Below are 14,392 nucleotides of genomic sequence, written 5' to 3'. Positions count from 1 at the left end.
GAGTGCTGCGCCTGCCCCAGCGGTGCCCCTGCACGTGCCAAGCGCTGTCCCGCCTAGTCCCTGCCTGGCGGCTCGAGGATGGGCCGTGCTAGACTCTGCAACGCACCAAAAAGCCGATCTTGAGGAATAAAATAGAGTCAGGAAATTAATTTGCACGGCGTTAGATTCCACGGAGACGGTGCTTCAGAAATACAGGTCGGGGAAGGGCTGCTCGGGTGAACAACGGAGGTTCTGATGAACCTGGCACTTTCCTTCAGACAGCAGGTTCCCTTGGTCTCGTTGCTTGTGGCCTCTCGTCGGCAGCAGTTAACTGCTCCGTAAGCACTGATGAACGCATCTCTGCCGAGGGTTGAGTCCCTTGGTTTATGTTAGCATCTGTCAAAATACACATAGCATTCCTTTATTATTCAGTGTGGCCTTTTGGGGGATTCCTTGCCAAAAGAACCAGTACTTCAGCAGTTCATTTGAGAGAAAGGCTACAAACCCTTATACCGTAAAATCTGGAAACAAATTGCCATATAGTAAAAGGGACAGGTTTGTTTCTGAGAAGGAGGAACCAAATTTGTAATGGTATGCAGGGAAAAACAAAACTAAAATGAGAAAATATACAGACTAAAATTAACAGGTATCTAGCTGTTTCCTAAAATTTCCACAGATTACATGGAATAATAATTAAAGAAAAAAACCTATACAAATTTTTGTCTTCTGTTGACTAGTTCCAGAAGTCCTTAGACTTGCATGTCTTAATTCCCTGTATTTTTTTTTATGTCTCAAGCAGAAGTCTGGATGACTTCACAAATTTTATGGGCTTAGAGCCATTCTGTTTGTCTTCACAGCTGTAAAGTTTTTTTTTTACTTTCAAGCTCCACTGATTTTTTTTTTTTTTCCCCCTGGACTCTGATGAACTCTTTTGCTACTCTTTTATTTTCTCCCTGTTCCCCTAAAACTCAGTGCTTCATCCCCACAACTGTGTAATTGCAAACAGAGCATGAAGACCCGGAGCCTTCCAAGCTCTCCCGAGCTCCAGCCTGCCGCTGCCCGCAGTGTCCCCGACAAGCCGCCGGTGCCACTAGCGCGCGTGCGTTGGCAGTGCAGGCACAGCAGCACCCGAATTCGGGTGCACGGCCAGTGCAGCTCCTCCAAATGCGGAAACAGCGAGGATGGCTCGTAGGCTCATCCGATGTGGAAAACGGACAGTGGTGAAACCCTTCCGGCTCTTGTCTTTGCTTGCTTGTCGATCTTGCTGTCTCATCCTCTGGAGCTGGGCCATGAAACCTCCAGGCACGTGTTTGCGCTCTGTGAACGCTCTGGAAGGACCCTGGTTAGTCCTGTCCTTGATCCAGCCAGCAGCCCGCTTGGCAGGCACAGCCTGATGGACAGCGCTGCTCTCGTGTCCTGGGACTCCAGGAACCGTTAAGAACAAGGCGATTAGTCCGTAATCACGGCAGTATTGCGGATGCGATAGTGTAAGGAGGTAAAGGTGGCGCAGTCCGCAGGGAGAGGCAATCTTTTATCCTCCCCGTTATTGGGGTAGGGAGGAAATGGGCAAACTTCTGCTGCTGTTTCAGGTCTGAGGAAGAGCTTGTGTGCTCGGAAAAAGGTCTGATTTGGTTTTCTTAGCTATGTCAGTGGGTAGTAATCAATTATTCTAGGGAAAGGTAAAATTTTATCTGAATTCTGGCCAAGCCAGACTCCTCCCAGAGCAGCATAAAATCCACAGAGTTCACACCGCTGGAAGGCCTTTGGAGGACTGTTTTGTCCTCTGCTTATTGCGAATCTCAGTAACATGTGGGCATAGATATATGCTCAGTTTAGCCAGATTGTTCTCCCTGATGTCACTGCTCTCTCCTTGGTGAAACAAACCCCTTTTTGTCTCCTGGGTGAGTTGTTTCCGACTGCAGTCCCCTCCGCCCCTGGTTAGTGTGTTCAATTCAAATTCCCACTCTCGGTTCTTAGCCCAGCAGGTAGGTACAAACTCCACGTGTTCCAGAGGAGCCAGAGGCACCTCTGGAATTTTACTCCCTGGATTTTATCTGTGATGGAAATGTGAATCTCTGAGAGACAGTAGTTGTCAGTGGACAAAAATCATGGTAGAAGGAAGACAGAGGACCGAAGTGATCTCAGAGAGAGCGTGCGGGGGGATGGACCAGCCTGGGCAGCGTCATGTGTCTCAAAACATGCCCATCTAACTTCCTCCCTTGAACGTGTTGTTTTGCAGCCCACCCGGACCACCAATTCTGCAGCGTCCAGCGGTACGGCCGGGCCCTCCGGCTCAGCCTCGGCCTCCGGGGGGGAGATGAGCAGCAGCGAGCCCAGCACGCCGGCTCAGACGCCGCTGGTGGCCCCGGTTATTCCAACTCCCTCCCTGACCTCTCCGGTGGCACCTCCGGTTCCGTCACCCACAAAGGTGAGCTGTTGCCGTAGGCTCTTGCAAGTATGGAAGGTAGCGAGCTCCTAAGTAAAGAAGGAAAGGAAACATGCCACGAACATTGGTAGGAGATGTATGAGGAAAAGGGGAGCGAGGAGTCCGCTGATGGGTCCCAGTGGTGGTCACTCCGCAGGGCTCGTGTGAGCACCCAGAAGGGAGTGCTTTATTTGGCTACCACGGTCTGAAGGAAAACAGAGCGGAGCAACCAAATGACTGGGGACTTGGAAGAGGGAGGCAGATATCTTGGCAGGTCATTGGCCAGGGACTAATATAAGGGTCAACACTAAACATGCAAAGACACTTCAGATGCTAAGAATGCCGTAGCTTAAGTCCGTACTTGATGCATGTTCTGCCTTCCCAGGTCCCCATGAGATATGCGTGGCATCAGACCAATTTCACAGGTGAACATGATAGTAGATCAAGGCTCTGTGTCTGCCTTCAGTCCAAGGACGGACTTAAAAACGTTATCCCTATCCGCCCACTAGTATTAGATGAATTAGAGTGGACAGACATGTAGTAGGTGCACTTTGGAAACGCTCCTGCCCTGAGATACACAGGCCCCTTAGAACCATCCAGTCTGTCTCTAACTTGGATGTTTCTAATAATTATATTGGCACAGTTAATCCATTTTTGCTCTTTAAAATAGTTTTTCATTACTTCCGTCCTGCTTTGTATTAATTAGTTAAAATTAGAGCTTGTGAAAGATTTAGGGCACGAGGGCAAAGAAATAATAGCACAAGAGAACAAAAAACCTGCTATTGGAGGCTGTGTGTTAGGGAAGGAGCTGGAGCAATCACCACCTGGTGGGAGGAAAGGGTATTCCCATTTCCCACTGAGTCCTGGCTCGTTTTGAGGACTGCGAAATCAGGTTTATATAGTGTGTGCAAATCTGCTTGCTAGATAGTATTAGTGACACCTGTATGTCCAGGGGTGGGAAAGCAGTAGAGGAGAAATCTGTTTGGTTTTCCTATGCTGTTTGGCAACCTGTAGGGTTTTTTCAAAATCTGGTCTTTAATATCACCTCAGCTTCATGATTTTAACCTATAGTCGTGAGGCTGCTTTAAAGTTGTGCTACTGCCAAAAGGTGGCGAGGGGGGATCCTTTCCCCTCCTCCTACCCTTTTTCCCAGCCCTTTATTCAAGGTACCTCTGTGCTGGCATCAGCATTTGTCTGGCCATGGGAACGGATCTGGCCAAAAAAAGAGCCTGACAAATACAAGTTCAGTTTTCCCTGGCCAGGGCTTACCATGAGGTTACGTGAGCACTACTGTGGGGTCGAGTGGGCACTGGCAAGGAGCACCGGACCATCTCTGGTAGCTCCCCAGACTTGTGCCCCTTCGTGACTGAATAACCACGGCCTCGGGCAGTTGCCCTGTTCTTTGCGTGGGCTCTCACATGAGCTGCACAGGCAGGCAGCTGCGAGTGTGAGCGTGGGAAAATGTGACCAGAAACTCCAGGTACTGGGTGGAGCTTGGGATCCTTTACAGAGCACCAACTTATTTACAAAGTTAAATAAAAAAAAGATGGAACTTTGGGTGGAATTGGGGTCATCTTTAAATGGTATGGAAGCCAGGCTTTCCTCAAAGGTGTGTGGTGACAGGGAAAGAGGTGATGGACACAAGCTGCAACACAGGAAATGGGATATTTGGGAAAAATTTTCACAGTGAGGGTGGTCAGATGCTGGGATGAGTCTAGAGGGGCTGTGGGATCTTTGTCCTTGGAGATATCCAGACCTTGGCTGGACAAGGCCCTGAGCAACCTGATCTAGTTGGACGTGCTTTGAGCAGGGACGTGGACCAGAGACCTCCAGTTATCTTTTCCAACCTCAGTTATTGTATGATTCTGTGAAAAAATACTGTGTTTTGGATGTACGATCTGTGTTCAAGGCAGGCAATTGTAACTGAAGGTATTCTCTGTCTCCAGAACAGCTCAGCAGCATCTCAGTTTGTTCATGAAGGCCAGGTGACTGCTGTCCCAGCGTTCTGGTTTGATGAGCGTGCATGTTGAAATCGTCCTTGTCAGCTCAGTAACTGGGAGCTGGGAGTTTTGCCTAGATCTCTAACTCACCCTTCAGTTAAAAACTCACGCGTGGCTGCACAATACCTTTATGACTTGGTGCTGCTTGAGTGATATTTTCCTTCCTGCATAGGCAGCTCACCAGTTGCAACATAGCTGTCTGGTGTAGAAACATGGTGCTAACCTTGTCTGTATTTTAAGGACAGTCAGACATATCTTCCCGCTTTGAACATATGAGGCTTTTTCCAAGAGAAATGTTATAGCTGGGTGGGATGGGGTGTATTCGCATGCTCCCATGGGGGTGCATTTGCCTCCTGTTGGAAGTCTTAAGTCCGCGTCCCTTTTTCATGCGCCAGCACTAATTTTGGTCACCTTTGGCTTTGGTCTTAAGCTGCTGCTGCAGGCCGCAGCTACAGTGCTGTATCTTTGTGCAGCCTTTTTTGAATTAAAGTGGGGCATTGCATACTGGTATCAGTATCCTCTTCAGGCTGTATCTTTAACTAAAGATGAAGTTGGATTCACAGTGGAGCCCAAATACTACAGCCCTCACTCACCTACAGTAGAGTGAAGCAAATTCAGGCTGGTGCCGGTTACCTAGCAGGTCTGCGGGAAGGGCCTGGAGCCGCCTCTGTGCGGTTAACAGGCTGGAAAAACCTTAAAGAGGGTCTTGCAGTTGCGCTTGCGAGCTAATCTGAGGTTCACTTCGGAGGTAGTTGTAGGATTTGATTTGTCATGTGCTATCCTGGTCAGACTGAAGAATTTCCAGGTTCTGGACTTCTGCTGGGCTTTCCCTTGTAGAGCTGCTCCAGGCCTGACACATTGTGGGTTGCAATATGCACAGCCCCGAATGTGGTCAAAACCCTCTTTTTTACAAATAACTGCCTTGCTCTAGAAGAGTAAATATCAAGAGAGGACTGTGGAAGGATGAAAGGGGGGAGTAGCTGGACCAGGATACGATACACTCGCAGCATGAATGCACAGTTTGTGGTGTGCCCTGTTTGTGTGTATCTGCATGTTTTTGAATTACACATTAATAACATAAAACCCTGGTTGCTGTAAGTCTATAACATTGTGTAGGTTGTTTTGTTAAAACTCTTTTTAATAAACTCTGATTCTCTTTAAGAAAATGTTTCTTGCATGCCACTGCTCCATTCTGATCCTAACAGTAGGAGGAAAAAAAATATTGGAGGGTGGATTTGGGTGTGTTATTTGTTTGATTTTTTTTTTTTTTTTAATTCTTTTTATTTAAGCATGCATAGATCCCAGTGAAATCAGTGGCAAGGTGCTTAGCACCTTTTGCAAGCCAGCTTTCTCAGTCTGTTAAGGAACACTTATTATATGTTGTGTGTGTAGTGAAAATCAAGAGATTAGAATGACAGACTGCAGCTGCAACTATATGGTGATACTTTCTTCAAAAACTCCTCCAATAATAATGCCAAAAGAAGGGCTAGTTGATTGGGCCAGATTCTAAGGTTTTGCTAACTATACATGAAATTAATATTTTTGGAGCTCTTTCCAAAGGATATTGCTACTCCTGCTGGTAATTCTTGACATCACTTTGTAGGAGGAGGAAAACTTGCGTGCTCAAGTCAGGGACCTGGAGGAGAAATTAGAGACTCTGAAGATAAAGAGAAATGAAGACAAAGCAAAACTTAAAGAGCTCGAGAAGTACAAGATCCAGCTGGAACAGGTGCAGGAATGGAAAAGCAAAATGCAGGAACAACAGGCTGATCTTCAAAAACGTTTAAAGGAGGCCAAAAAGGTGAGTGTTCTTGGAGAGCTGTGCAGATCAGAAACTGTGACTTGCATAGGGAGGAAGTGATGCCAGGCCTAATTCAGTTGCTAAAAATCCAATTATATAGTTCTTTCTTTTTTTTTCTTTTTTTGATTGAAATATCATCAGCTGGCATTAAACTCTGTACTCTCCTGAATCTTGTCTTTTTAATATCTAAAGGTCCTAAAATGTCCTCCGACCTCACATGGCTCTGTTCTGTCCAATGTAAATACTGATTTAGCTATTGAGCTGCCAGTGCAAATGCCAAATACAGTCAGACTACGCCGCGTGTTTAATTCACCGTGCGAGCGTGAGCTCCAACTATATCTGGTGCATCATGGCAGTAGCACATTCAGCTTGTCCTGGAGCTGAATTTACAGCTTCTTCCTTCAGCTGCAGTAGATGTCTGAGCAGACAGAGCCTTTGGGTGGACTTTGCACAATCCTGTCAAGATACCGGAGACTTCATGCATCCTGGGATTTGCTGTGCTTTCTGCTGCCTGAAACAGACAGTTTGGCCTTTGAGGCAGGAACATCTGATCTATCTATGAATTAATTTCTGTATTGATGCAATTTTCAGTCTTGTGCTGATTAAGAGTCAAAGCTAGGGATAGTTTGCTTTAATAGATGGAGAAATATATGGTAATTGAGGAACAAGTCACACGTCTCCTCAGCTTGCAAGATAAAAATCTGAGTACGGCAGCAGCCCCATTTCTCTAGTTTAATCTGTGGTTGCGTATCTGCCAGCGCTGTGGGAGTGGTGCTCTTTAAATTCCAGAGCTGTTGATAGACTGCCAGTCCCACCTTCAAAGTCATGAGTCAAGTTCCTGGAAATCTTGCAAATTACTTCAAAAATCAATGTATCCCAGCAGTTGTGGTTTTGAAAACAGGGCCACACTTTGAAGCTTCTGCTATGATGGCAAGAGCCAGCAGCAGAGGAATATGCTCAGTGTTAACACTGCTGGGTCTGTTCCTCTTTGCTGATGCTGACCTTGCAGGCCTAAGTTTTTTTTGATGTCCCAAGAACTGGATGTCTTGAAAGATTATTATTTATTTTATTTTTTTAAACTACTGTGCTTCTCTTAATTTCCTGTGTGGAGGAAGGTTGTGGGTTTTTTGGGTTTTTTTTGTTTTTTTTTTCCTGTGCACTTATTTTTCTCTCCAGGGTTTGTGAAGAAGCAGCTTGTCTTTCTTCTTGCTTGTTTCTGTGTAATGTTAAAGCAACATGCTCTTTAACTGACCAATATATTCACTTACAGTATTCGTCACTTGAAGGAGTTGCATCCCAATGTTTTGTTTTAAATACAGCATTAATGTAAGCTGCTGCTTTGTTGTACTGAGTCTGCTCAGGAACTGAGCTGAAGCAAGTTGGAACATCTCGGGGCTGTTCTTAAATGGCAATTAGATGACACAGTCCTCTGGAGCCTAATCTGAGCTGAGCACATCTTCAAAGGTGTCTGAGAAGGCCCTGGGGGATCTTATCAATGTGTATAAATTCCTGTTGGGGGGAGAAAAGAGGACGGAACCAGGCTCTTCTCGGTGATGCCCAGTGAAAGGATGAGAGGCAGTGGGCACAAGCCGAAATACACAAAATGCTGTTTAAACACAACAAAAACTGTTTTACCGTAAAGATGATCAAACACTGGAGCAGGTTGCCCAGAGAGGTTCTGGAGTCTCCATCCTTGGAGATGTTCAAAACCCGACGGGACAGGTCCTGGGCAGCCTGCTGTAGCTGACCCTGCTTGAGCGGGGGTTGGACTAGATGGTCTCCAGAGGTGCCTTCCAACCCCACCTATGCTGTGGTTGTGTTAGAAGGGGGAACTGTCCTCCCTGCTTCAGTGACTGGAGGGCATAAATGGGTGTCCCCATTGCTCCTTTTTCTTTCCTGGCCTAGTCTGGAATTGTTTCTTTCCACGGTGGCTTCCCAGCGGGCTCTGATCATGACTTTCCACTGTAGATTTTAATTCTAATTTAGCTAAAGGGAGAATAGTTTTAACAAACTGATATATTTTTTTGAGCTGCTGCTCTGCAGGATTGGTTAGTATGAGTCACTGCCAGTAAAAACCACTGGCCCTTGGAGCTAATGAATCCTAGTGTTGCACATTGTATAGAGAAGCACTTCTGTGGTGGCTCTGCTATTGCTGTCTTAGCTCACCGGGGGAACGCTTTGAGTCCCCTGGATTTACACAGTACTAGCAAACCGCTGTGCCAGCTCACAGCTGGTGTTCTGTCCTTTGATGTCTTATTCTCCTCCATAAGGTATTTCTGAATCCTCCTGTTCCTCCTCTTGAGGCTTATGGTCCTTCTAATGGTATTTCTTGGGTAACTGTCTTCTCTCAGCCTTCCCTTGAGCTGGTTTGCACGTTGTCTCCTCCCTCACCTGAGTTATGGTACCATTTCTCCTTGCCAAGTCCTGCCTTTGAATGTCATTTAAAATGCCTGCTTCACTTTACCAATTTAGCTCTTTCTCTATCCCCCTGCCAAGGTTAGGTGCTCTGCTCTTCACACCCACGCATAGTGCTCTCAGGCAGACAGCGGGACACTTGGAGCACCGACAGTGACCTTTCACTTCTCTCTGCTCTCTGGCCCGTTTTGTCAAGGGTGGCTTCTCGGTTTGTTTCCCCAGTGTTTTATTTGCTTACCTGCTCCAGTACAAGTGACAAGCCTGCATCTCTTCTGTCTTCGCATCCATCTCTCCTTCGCCTGCAGATCATTCTGTATTTGGGTGTTTCTGCTGGGCCGTCTTGTCGATGGGAGGAGGTTTGAAATGCAGCTGCTGCAAAGCAGAGGAGAGATTCCCAAGAGAGGGAAAATGGATATTCTGGAGCGTTGGCAGTGGGCCTTCCCCTCTAAGCCTGGATAAGCTTTTGTTAATTGGACTTGATTCTCCTTTGGCAGAGCTGTGACAGTCATAACTGTCTGAGGCTCGCTGCTTGTGAGATGGGTCTCTTAACGATTGGTCTTGGGCTTCCAGGACGTGGTCTTCTCACCTGTCTGTGCTTGACTGCAGGAAGCCAAAGATGCCTTGGAAGCCAAGGAGCGCTACATGGAGGAGATGGCAGACACTGCTGATGCAATTGAAATGGCAACCCTGGACAAGGAGATGGCAGAAGAGCGAGCAGAATCCCTGCAGCAAGAGGTGGACTCCCTGAAAGAGAAGGTGGAATATCTCACAATGGACCTGGAGATCCTGAAGCATGAGATAGAAGAGAAAGGTGGGAGAGGATGTGGGAAAGGGCCAGCTTTAGAGTGGTCTCAGCTAGGGCCACTCCACAGGGAAGCTTATCGCTGGGGAGGAGGTTGACTGTTTAGCCGCAGTGGTGGGTCCTTACCGCTAATTGTGGTGGGACTCAGGGTTTGCCTCTGCAGTTCCCACCTGGCAGCCCCTGAGGCATTCTGCTACCTTTCCAGGGCACAGGTAGGACCTTTACAGGGGCAGGTCAGCAGGAGGCAGCAGCTTAGCTTTGTGTTCAGTCAGGTACCAGGCCTCGCTGAGAAGACAAAAATGTGGCTGCTGCACTTGTGAGGCTGGGGACAAGAGTGTTCTTGTCCTAGGCTTGGAGGAGCTTGGATTTAATGCCAGAGGCTTAATTTTAATGCCTGTCATTCTCACTGGGGACAGTGGATCCCACCCCAAAAGGTATTTGAGTGGGACAGACTTTGTGGAAGGTCATAAAACTGCTTTTGTTGCTTGCTGATTTTTTAGATCCAACTGCTCAGCTTTGCACTGAGCATATCTTCAAAACCAGTTTATTGCCCTTTTTTTGATTCCACTGTGGCCTTTTTAGCCCTTTGTATTCAAGGTGAGCTTTACAAATTACACACAGCAGGAAATGAGCAGCCATGAAACCCTTGTAGCGTTAGCATTCACCTGAAAGAAACCAAGCCCATAGAAGGAGCAGATGATCAGGTAGGCAGGCTGAGGGATGTGACAGAAAGACAGATAGCATATTGAGGGAGTGAAAAAAGTGTGGGGAGGAAAGGAATAGTCTGCAGGGAGATGAGGAACTTACTGATGAGCGGTATCTTTTATTTGAGTTTGTTTTCACTGAATTCTGAGCGCCTGGAGGGAGCTAGGCACGCGCGCTATATCCAGCTAAGTGTAGCTCTGTCATAACCCGGCTGCTGCTTGGATGTGGTCTGCAAGTTGATACAATGGTTCTTCATCTGAACTAATCTCTCAACGTAGGAGCACCAGCATCATGCACCAGCCTTGTGTTTGGCTCAGTTGCAGCAGAGGGACTGATCCGTTTCCCTTTGGGACTTAGCCATCCTCTTAATAGTGTTTGTAATGTCACTTAGTGCTGAGAGAGATGTATCTGGTTAGCAGCTGCCATTTCTGCACAAGCTGAATGATGCTTCCTTTCCACACCAGGCTCAGATGGAGCAGCATCCAGTTACCAAGTCAAACAGCTAGAAGAGCAAAACGCGAGACTCAAGGAAGCTCTTGTAAGGTAGGAAACCACCTATGGCTTCACGAAAGGCTGGGGTACTGCCTGTGCAGATCCTTGCTATGAAAGCTCGTGCTCTGTTGGCCTAGTGACAGCTTGTGTCAGAGCACTGAGCCAAACGCTTATTCTCCAGGGCAGATGGTGTAAAAGCTGCTAACAGGCTCCTGGGCTGTTTGAGCTCTGTGTGCTCCTTTAAGCCTGCAGATGCTTAAACAAGATAGAAAGAAGAGTCCCTTGTTACTGGAGAATAATGTATATAAGGAGAAAATGAGCCGTTCCAGGAAGTTTGTGCTGTATTTCATTTCTCTGTGTATGCAGTACTGTGCTTCTCCAGAACAGCAGCAGGTTTTTGTGCTGCAGGTTTATTGAAGCAGCCTGTATAGGATAGTTCTCCAGGCACATCCCAGCCAGGTCCTGCTTGAGGTTTCTTGAGCCCACTGGCCAAGCTGGTTGTTGCCTTTCTCTGTGTACGGCCATGTGCCAGGGCGTCGGGGCTTTTCTTTCCGAAAGCTGCATGTCCTCTGGCCTAAAGGATTGAGTTGGGTCCCTCTGGTAACCGTATCATTGCTCACTGTCACACCTTAATTCCTTTGTGACTATGATTCAGTGTATGCAGGGTGCTATATTGCCCTTTGTGCAGAGAATGGTCCTTGCTCAAAGACATTTATGATTTGTAGGCCACAAACAGGTAAAGGAAAGGAGATGTAGGAGGTGGCCTCACTGTGGAAGCATTCCCTACTGATACAAAACATAAGAAACTACTTTGCGAGGATTTCCAAACCAGCGTATGTTTGGGGTAGGAAGTATAAAGAAGCCATTCTAAGTGAGAGAAACTCCCAGTCCTCAAATTTAAGTGAGCAGAGGAACTTTACTGTCTGTAAACAGAGCTGTTCAGACCAGGGTCTGCATGCACATAAGCAAAGCTCTGTTCTCACTGCCATGATGAAACACCTTACCTTGTCTGTACTCTGTGCTTTTTTTTCTGCTGTTGACCCTCTTCCTTGCACTGTGAAAAACTGTGAATGTGTTATTTTTTTTTGATCCCTTAGTTCCTCCTTTCTGTGCTTTAGACTCTTCCATTTACAGTTATTCTTTCCTGCCTGTCCCACCCATGCTCTCTGTTGTTCATTTTCCTATTTTCTCCTTCTCTATTCTCTCCAATAGCTCTGATTCTTTCAGAGGAAGATGCCGTTTCAGGCACTGATTCATCTCCATTCCTCACTGTTTATTAGTTGTTCTCTGGGGACATTGCTTGTATCTCCTGGGGGGAAGGCTGGGGAATGGCTGCCCGAGCGCACCAAAGTAGGAGACTGTAAAGACACCACAGTCTCACTGGGCAGCTCTCCTTTAAGTGGAGATGGGGGCAGTTCGTGAGTTGAATTGCAGACCGTGTACTTACTTTTAGAGGTGGGAGTAGTTTGTCCCTAAAATGTGTGACCTCTGCTTGAGTGCCTTAAAAAGATCTGTGTGTTCCCACTCCCAAGCTTTGAAAGTCACTTCTGTGCCAGCCTGGCACATGCAGAGTCCACTGGGGCTCTCCAGGAGTGCCTGGTAGCTCTGCTTGTACCACCACTGGGTGGCCAGGGCCAACCGAAGAGAGGGGTCTTGGCCCTGCTGATGGGAAGGGACTGCTGATGCCTGCAAAGAGCGATGTCTGGGAAGGGAATGGCTTCCGTTGCTGTAGTACCTGTCTCTCCACTGGCCTGTGCTGAGTCTGGTTGCTCTCTGTAAGGATGCGGGACTTGTCTGCATCAGAGAAGCAGGAACACGTGAAGCTTCAGAAGCAAATGGAGAAGAAAAACACGGAGCTAGAGTCCCTGCGTCAGCAGAGGGAGAAACTGCAGGAGGAGGTGAAGCAAGCGGAGAAAACGGTTGATGAGCTGAAGGAGCAGGTGAGTCCATCTGGGGGTGGATTTGGGCTGTTTTGGGCCTTGGGCAACTGCTGTCAGGCAGGTCAGGGTCACCTTCTGGCATGGAGGTGTTTCATCATGGCAATCACTCTTGGAGAGCCACACTTGGCGATACTACTGCAGGGACTGATACCACTGGGCCCATGTCCAAAAGCAAACCCCGTACCAGCACTAGAACTGTGGTTCTAAGGTGGGTCTTGAACATAAGGCACGTGCTGTATGTTGTGCTTTGTAGGGGCGATCCATGTTTGCTGCTTGCTAAGTTCTGTTCCTTCTAATTTTGCTGCTTGAGCCGTCTTCATGAGGCTTGTTCCTAGCCAGGCTGCAGGTGAGGAGCAGTCCTTAGAAAGTCCCTGGGAAGGATCTTTATTCACTGCAGAGCAGTGTGTGCAATTCCTTTGAACTCCGGCTGTGGAGGGAAGCAGGCTACACGCTATCTGAGCATTAGCCTGGGTTTTATAAAAGGTGGGCTGTTAGCAGAAGTGATACCTGTTAACACAAAGACTGAAATGCCCATTACTCTGTTAATATTGTGAGCTTATAACCACTCCCCTAGGTCCTTGGGGAGGACAGAGAGCCTGGAAGGCACTGTCATGAGTCTGCAAAGACTCGACCCAAGGGTCAACATCATTTACACTGACCTGAAACAGTTCAACATCATTCCCTAATGCTGCAGCTAAAGACTCAGTAACAACTGTAAGAGGCAAAGCCAAGCCTCTCTTTTAACATGCCCTTCCCTTGAGTTGCTGGACATGTTGCTGGCTATTCTGGTTTGAGTCGCTTGCTGTCCTGATGGATATTGCCCTCTGCTATCGGGAGGGAGCCTATGCACTTCCTGCCCAAGCAGTCACCTCAGGATGGGGAGAAAGATGTGTCAGTCATGTCCCACAGCCCGCCAGAATGATCCTGCTTTAAGCTGCTGGTAGCAGTGCTTTGAGAGTTGGGTTGGACTGTGATGTGATGTGTGTTTGCAGGTTGATGCTGCTTTGGGTGCTGAAGAGATGGTGGAGACTCTGACGGAGAGAAACTTAGACCTGGAAGAGAAGGTCCGGGAGCTGCGTGAGACTGTTGGAGACCTGGTAAGATGCGCTCCCGTGGAGTAAGGGGTGGCACTGGAGTGCTTGTGCTGCTTCCTTTATGCCTGGTGTGTGGCTGGGCTGACGTGAGGCCGATTGGGCTGATTGCTCGACACTGTGGCTGTCCAAGGCAGCAGTGCTAATATGTACTGGTGACAGTGCCAGAGGGGACTGGGGAACCTCTCTAAAGCCATCGCACTTGGTCCTGCTTCCGAGTGTTTTGTCCTTCATCTGTGCAGAATATGCCCTTTACACCCAGGGGTGGCTCTCTGCTCTGCTTTGAAAATGCCCAACTGTCCTCACTTGCTAGGCCGTGGGGTAACTGCATCCCATGCCACCTCCTTGTTTCTAGGAAGCCATGAATGAGATGAATGACGAGCTGCAGGAAAATGCCCGGGAGACTGAGCTGGAGTTACGGGAGCAGCTGGATATGGCAACAGCACGGGTCCGCGAGGCGGAGAAGCGTGTGGAGGCTGCACAGGAGACCGTGGCTGACTACCAGCAGACCATCAAAAAATACCGAGAGCTGACTGCACACCTTCAGGTAGTGTCCTTCAGCCCTGTTGTGTACTGCAGCAGGGCAGGGCCGGGAGGCAGATGCCTCCGGCCAGGCTTGCAGATCCCCCTGGAGCAGCGCTCCTTTGGGAGCAGACCTTGATGATGAGGAGACCGAGCATATTTAGGCAAGAGTGTTCTTAAAGGGAGTGGGCCTGGGGGTGGGGGCATCATGTTGTCTCCT

The 14,392-nt window shown here is 48.0% G+C and overlaps 1 protein-coding gene across 5 annotated transcripts in view; it reads left to right on the top strand.

The window, feature by feature from the left end:
* DCTN1 (dynactin subunit 1) overlaps window positions 1-14,392 on the top strand; it is a 94,038-nt gene that overhangs the window by 63,610 nt on the left and 16,036 nt on the right. For all 5 annotated transcript variants that reach the window (XM_067298435.1, XM_067298432.1, XM_067298430.1 and 2 more), the window contains exons 5-11: window positions 2,219-2,407; window positions 6,008-6,205; window positions 9,227-9,431; window positions 10,592-10,670; window positions 12,400-12,559; window positions 13,552-13,656; window positions 14,006-14,197. In XM_067298435.1, coding sequence (XP_067154536.1) covers window positions 2,219-2,407; window positions 6,008-6,205; window positions 9,227-9,431; window positions 10,592-10,670; window positions 12,400-12,559; window positions 13,552-13,656; window positions 14,006-14,197 — 1,128 coding nt within the window. The remainder of the gene's footprint in view (window positions 1-2,218; window positions 2,408-6,007; window positions 6,206-9,226; window positions 9,432-10,591; window positions 10,671-12,399; window positions 12,560-13,551; window positions 13,657-14,005; window positions 14,198-14,392) is intronic.

This window comes from Apteryx mantelli, chromosome 5, assembly GCF_036417845.1.
Source record: "Apteryx mantelli isolate bAptMan1 chromosome 5, bAptMan1.hap1, whole genome shotgun sequence".
Classification (NCBI taxonomy): Eukaryota; Metazoa; Chordata; class Aves; order Apterygiformes; family Apterygidae; genus Apteryx; species Apteryx mantelli.
This window is presented reverse-complemented; position numbering and strand designations above follow the sequence as displayed.